This window comes from Daktulosphaira vitifoliae, unplaced genomic scaffold (genome assembly GCF_025091365.1).
Source record: "Daktulosphaira vitifoliae isolate Bord-2020 unplaced genomic scaffold, ASM2509136v1 Scaffold_136, whole genome shotgun sequence".
NCBI classification, from domain to species: domain Eukaryota; kingdom Metazoa; phylum Arthropoda; class Insecta; order Hemiptera; family Phylloxeridae; genus Daktulosphaira; species Daktulosphaira vitifoliae.
Genome location: NW_026099705.1, coordinates 5189 through 11012, shown reverse-complemented (window position 1 = coordinate 11012; position 5824 = coordinate 5189). Strand labels below are relative to the sequence as shown.

The 5824-nt window shown below is 36.5% G+C and overlaps 2 protein-coding genes across 2 annotated transcripts in view; both read left to right on the top strand.

Annotated features, from left to right (window-relative positions):
* The first annotated feature begins 334 nt into the window (after nucleotides 1-334).
* On the top strand, nucleotides 335-2155 carry LOC126909132 (uncharacterized). The gene is made up of 5 exons (XM_050691521.1): nucleotides 335-344; nucleotides 402-718; nucleotides 780-912; nucleotides 975-1256; nucleotides 1319-2155. The coding sequence occupies exons 2-5, from the start codon at nucleotides 425-427 to the stop codon at nucleotides 1912-1914; spliced, it is 1305 nt and encodes a 434-aa protein (XP_050547478.1). The 5' UTR covers nucleotides 335-344; nucleotides 402-424; the 3' UTR covers nucleotides 1915-2155.
* A 2908-nt stretch (nucleotides 2156-5063) lies between these two features.
* LOC126909133 (uncharacterized) overlaps nucleotides 5064-5824 on the top strand; it is a 2770-nt gene continuing 2009 nt past the window's right edge. Inside the window, exon 1 of the mRNA XM_050691522.1 lies at nucleotides 5064-5755. Within this exon, the coding sequence (XP_050547479.1) occupies nucleotides 5064-5755 (692 nt within the window). The remainder of the gene's footprint in view (nucleotides 5756-5824) is intronic.

Sequence of the window (5824 nt, the reverse complement as noted above, 5' to 3'; positions counted from 1 at the left end):
TGTGGAATCGTTTCAGTTGCTCAACCCTCGGTGAGTACATTGACCTATACCTAAAGATTGACGTGCTGTTGTTGGCCGACGTGTTTGAGAACTTCCGCGACATCTGTATTTCAACATACAATTTAGACCCGGCGCACTACTACACCGCGCCTGGTTTTAGCTTCAATTGTATGTTGAAATACACCAGGATGAAGCTGGAGCTCTTGAACGACTACGACATGTTACTGATGGTGGAACAGGGCATTCGTGGTGGGCTGGTGCAGGCCGTCAAGCACTATGCCAAGGCCAACAATCCAAAGACACCTGGCTACGATCCGACAAAACCAGACTCGTGTATCAAGATTGTAAGTATTAAAAGTACAATAATTTAGCTGTGAATTAAAAACGTATAATGTATATAGGCAATAACCTTTACGGGTGGGCTATGAGTCAGCCCATGCCGTACGGTGGCTTCCGGTGGTATGAAGGATCAGATCCTCTGGCCGACCTCCAATTGCTTTCGGACACTGGTAATACGGGGCGTATATATGAAGTAGATGTATCGTATCCAGAAGGGCTGCATGACGAGCACAACGACTTGCCGTTCTTGCCTGTCAACGATGTACCACCGGGTTCCAAAGAGACCAAACTCATGGCCACTTTGAAACCCAAACAGCGGTACGTCGTACATTACGTTAATCTTAAACAGGCGATCGCACACGGACTGCGAGTCGATAAAGTATGTATAATTAACCTATAAACTATAAACGATGATACTAATATAAATATTTGTACTGCAGGTGCACCGCGTTTTAGAGTTTCAACAAAGTGCTTGGTTGAAACCGTACATTGAGTTGAACACTGAAATGCGGAAACAGGCGGCAAATGCTTTTGAAATATCGTTTTTCAAATTAATGAATAATGCCGTCTTTGGTAAGTGCACGCTCAATGGTAAAGTAGTTGTGAGTTATTTGATAAATATTTATATTTTATAGGGAAAACCATGGAGAACATGCGGAAACGCATCCGCATTGAACTAATCTCCAGTCCCGAACGTCTAAGCAAGCTCGTAAACCAACCAACCTTCAACGACTGTATTAAATACGGCGAAAGGTTGTGCGCCGTCATAATGGACACAAAGATTGTCAAGTTTCTCAAACCAATATACGTCGGTTTAGCAGTGCTTGACATTAGCAAGTCGCTAATGTACAAGTACTTCTACGACGTATTAAAACCTCATTATGGCGACGCAATTAGCCTGGTTTACATGGATACTGGTGAGTACAACCGTACAGTAGAAATATTTTTACAATATTTATATATTTTTAATTTTTCTCAGACTCCTTCATATACCTGCTCAGAGTCAGCGACTTCTACCAGGATTTAGCCGACAGCCCCGATTTACTGGTGTACGTGGACGCATCTAGCCTGCCCAAGGATCACCCTTGTTACTCGACCTCGAGGAAGAAGACGCCTGGTCTGTTTTCAGACGAGACCGGCGGCCTCACCCTCTTTGAGATCGCTGCACTTCGTTCAAAGTGCTATGCATTTGACATGGAAGGCAGCGAATTCATCAAGTCTAAGGGGATCCGCGGACATGTCGTCCGGAACCATCTGTCTTTGGACGATTACAAACGATGTTTGTTTGAAGACGATGGCGACGATGGTGACGATGCGTCAAAACGAGCGTTGGCCGGAGACAATGCCCGTGTAGTCATCGGAGCCGTACGTGATGGTGAGATTCCACCGACATTATCATTACCGTACACTCCGTACCGACAGAACGTGTCAATTCGTTCTTTCGAGCACGAGGTACGCACTTTACGTACAACCAAGTTGGCGCTTAACCGTTTCGACGATAAGCGCTACACGCTCGACAACAGAGTTGACACGCTGGCTTACGGTCATTATGCCATTCCATCGGAAGAAATTTAAGCAACATTAGTTTTTATAGTAATAATAAGATTGTAAAACTCTTTAAATATCCATATTGATAAATGTAAAATATATTGTATGTTAAACCGTGTAATTGAATTTTATGATAAGGTTTTTGTAAATATAAGTGTTGTATATAAATATATAGTTGTAAATATAGTTTTAAGATTTTTTAATGTAATATTTTAATGAATTGAATTGTAAATAAATGTAAGTTAGAATTGATATTATAATAAATGCTTAATTAATTAAAGTAATTACCCTCTATTTATTTCGATAATACCAGATAGATTATTTTACAATAGGTATTAATAACCTATAGTAAATACTACACGTAATTTAGAAATATTTATTTATTTTACTATAATCATTAATATACATTTTATTTATGGAAAATATATTTATTGTACGAATACAAATGAGAATATTGCAACATCATTTTTTTTCGACAATAATGTTACATATTATAATTCATCCATTGTTTTAAGCAGATTGCCTTGTATAAACTACACACTGTCGGGTTGTTCATGTGTCGGATACAACACATTTTTGTAACACAACTTAAATTGTACAGCGGTGGGCAGTCCAAATCCTCGACGTTGACTATACGTTGTCCCGGTATGTACTTTTCCACTACTCGCTTTTTCACAGCTCCTTTCACGTAAATGGTCTCGCACCGCAACAGTTTCATGATTCTCGGCAACTCATTGTATTCAACGTCACCGCAACGAGTATCCATTCCATGTAGGTATTTTTTCAACCAAAAGTTTGTTTTAGCATCGCCCTCGATACTTTTTGGATGTTTGAACATCCAATGTGCAAAAGAAGTACAGTCTATGGCAATGACAGTCAGTTCCTTGACCAAAAACGATCGGTCGGCTGCCACAATACCTTGTATATCGACAATCATTGAGGTGAGATATTGGTTTTGGGTATCCATGAATTGTGCTCTGGACCAAATCCTAACCATTTAACGAAGCACTGGTCCCCTCGTGTTCGCAACACTCGTTCGACTAAATACATGTCCGGATAACTGGTCTTGTTCAGCTCTTCGGTGTAAAACAAACCACGTATTGGATTTCCCTGATAGTCTTCTAGATAGTATGTTGGCGGTACTGTTTACCTAACCTTAACTACGGTAAACAGTTCGGTGCTCCAGTTTGGTAAGTAACCCTTATCAAACACTGATTTATGTACACTTATCCGCACCTTGTCTCCCACACGGAATTTTACCGGTAAATTATCCGGTATTTGACGCAACTTGAACCGAACCAGGTCTGGGTTTTTCACCGCTTGCACCGGTGTCATACCGATTGTTCTATGTTTACGCACGTTATTGTAGTCGTGCAACAGCGCAGACAACCGATTCACCCATTTGTACGAGCCACGTGCACTAAAGTCACGCCACATTGCGTTTTTCAGCGTGCGGTTAAAACGTTCCACTAGACACGCTTTCATCGTGGAATAAGTAAAGTAATGATTGATTGCGTATTGTGACATCAGTTTTTGAAATTGTTTATTGTAAAATTCTTTACCATTGTCCGTTTGCAAAAGCTCTGTTATTTGTTATTATGGTTTTAATCTTGTCAAGGTTAAAACCAAATTTGAACGACAACTTTTACGTGCTTGTCACAATGATCTGTTGTCTCGTACAGCTCAAGGTGAAACAGATCTACGAATATATTATGAAAATGGTGTTCCATCTGTGGCCAAATCAATTCCAAAAAACCGGGTCTGTCGAAACATAGCAATCGACAACCAAAGATTCAGCAAATTTCTCAACTTTCATAGTTCAGCCATGTACACTAGGTTTGCATGAGCATGTATATTTTTATGATAAATACCAAGTTCACTCTTAGTACTTTTATATTATATTTCAACAATTTTAAAATTAATAAGTCTTGTCCTCGTGATTTACCTACAATTAGCTATACTACGTCAAATGATAATATGTCTAGTAACGTAAATTATAACTTAACTCATAATGTTCCGTTTGGTTTTTACCAGAACTGTCGTGGTCTTAGGACTAAATTTTTTACTTTCAAGTGTAATCTTGCCAGCTTTTATTATGTAATTCTTCTTTTAACAGAAATCTGGCTTAATTCTGATATACAGTGGAANAATGTAATTCTTGTTTTAATAGAAATCTGGCTTAATTCTGATATACAGTGGAAGCCGCTTATTAGAAACACAGATAATTGATATAATCACGTTATTGAAACAAAATGTCACGAGACGGAACGGCCGTATATTAGAACATTGAAAATAAATCGGATTATTGAAACATCATATCGGTTATTTGAAACAATTAGGTTGACATATATACCAGTTATCAGGCGATAACCAATGCACTACGAGGCATCCCCATCAAACATAGAAATTGTAGTTTTATTATGTTAGTTTTAGTTGTAATAATGAAAATTTTATAGTTGGTGGTGTATATTTTCCTCTTAACTCTCCTATTCAATCCTATGATACTTATTCTAGCACAATTAAAAATCTAGTTTGTTCTTATAGCACCCATAGTTTTATTCTATATGATGACTTTAACTTACCTAATATTAATTGGTCTAATAATAATTTAGGTATTTTCTATTCAATGGCTACCGAAAACAGCCTATTCCAGGGACTTTTGCTTTTTTAAACTTTTATCAAGTTAATAATGTTTTTAATGTTTACAATTCAATGTTAGATCATATATTTACAAATAAGAAATNAAAAGAAGTTGAAAAGAGGTAAATCTGGTAGAGGAAATTTGTTTACTTTTTTAAGTCACAAGACTGTAACAAATGTAATTCAAACTATTGGCGAATTATTGTTGTCTAAGATATCTAAAGAAGTTAATGTGGCTAACAACTATTCCATTGCAATAGATACAACTATGAATGTTTCAACTCATGATCAATGTGTAATTGTTTTGCGATATTTGAAAGAGAATGTCGAAAATGAAAAATCTTCAGTAGAAGTTAAGGAAAGAGTTATAGCTTTAAAAAAAGTAATTGCTTCTTCTTCTCTTATCCTCTCCTTTTATTTTATATATTTATTCCTTTTATTTATAAGGCTTATTTGATTTGTTAAAATCAACTTTAATTTCTAAAAATATTAGATTAGATAAATGTATTGCAGACGCCTTTGATGGAGCCGCTAATATGAATGGAGAGTACAATGGAGTCCAGGCAAAACTTAAAGAACTGCTTCCAAGGCACGTTCATACATGGTGCTATGCTCACGTATTGAATCTTGTACTGCAACAAACTACTTCGAGTACGGTTGTAGTAATCTCTTTTTTCGGTCTTCTGCAAGAATTATTTGTTTTTTTTAAAGAATCTTATAAAAGGCTCGATGTTTATGAATGTCAAAGTAATTCTGGCCATCAATCACATTTGATAAATATAGGTGTAACTAGATGGAGGTCTAAAAATGATGCCCTCGTAAAAATATTTGGTCGTATTAGTATGTGGACAAATGAAGGCGAAAATGAAGAAAGAAAAAAACTGACTTATGTGTCAATTGTTTTAGCACTTTATGAAATATCTTTTTCTAATAGTTTTGCAGCTGGTGTAAGAAGTACAGCACGAAGTTTACTAAATCGACTCACGAGTTATGAAACAACATTAACAGCTATGATGTTTCTACAAATATTTAAGTTCACTACTGCTCTGTCTGATTATTTACAAACATCTAGTCTTGATTATATACAGGCCTGGCGAAAAATTGAAGTAACTATAAAGTCATTAAAAGAAAATCAAAGAGAATTTTCATCGATAAGTGCAGCTGCAAAAGAATTTTCAATATTTACATCCGAAGTTATATGGAAACACGAAACAGAAATTGATATTGAGTTAGAATTACCTCAAAAAAGAAGAATAAACATTCCACGACGTTTTGAAGATAACCCCAACATTGACCC

Excerpts from the sequence above, each read along its gene's own strand:
- LOC126909132 (XM_050691521.1), top strand. The coding sequence starts at position 425 with ATGAGTCAGCCCATGCCGTACGGTGGCTTCCGGTGGTATGAAGGATCA. Across the intron at positions 719-779 it reads ACGGACTGCGAGTCGATAAA|GTGCACCGCGTTTTAGAGTT; the intron begins GTATGTATAATT and ends TTTGTACTGCAG. Across the intron at positions 1,257-1,318 it reads CCTGGTTTACATGGATACTG|ACTCCTTCATATACCTGCTC; the intron begins GTGAGTACAACC and ends AATTTTTCTCAG.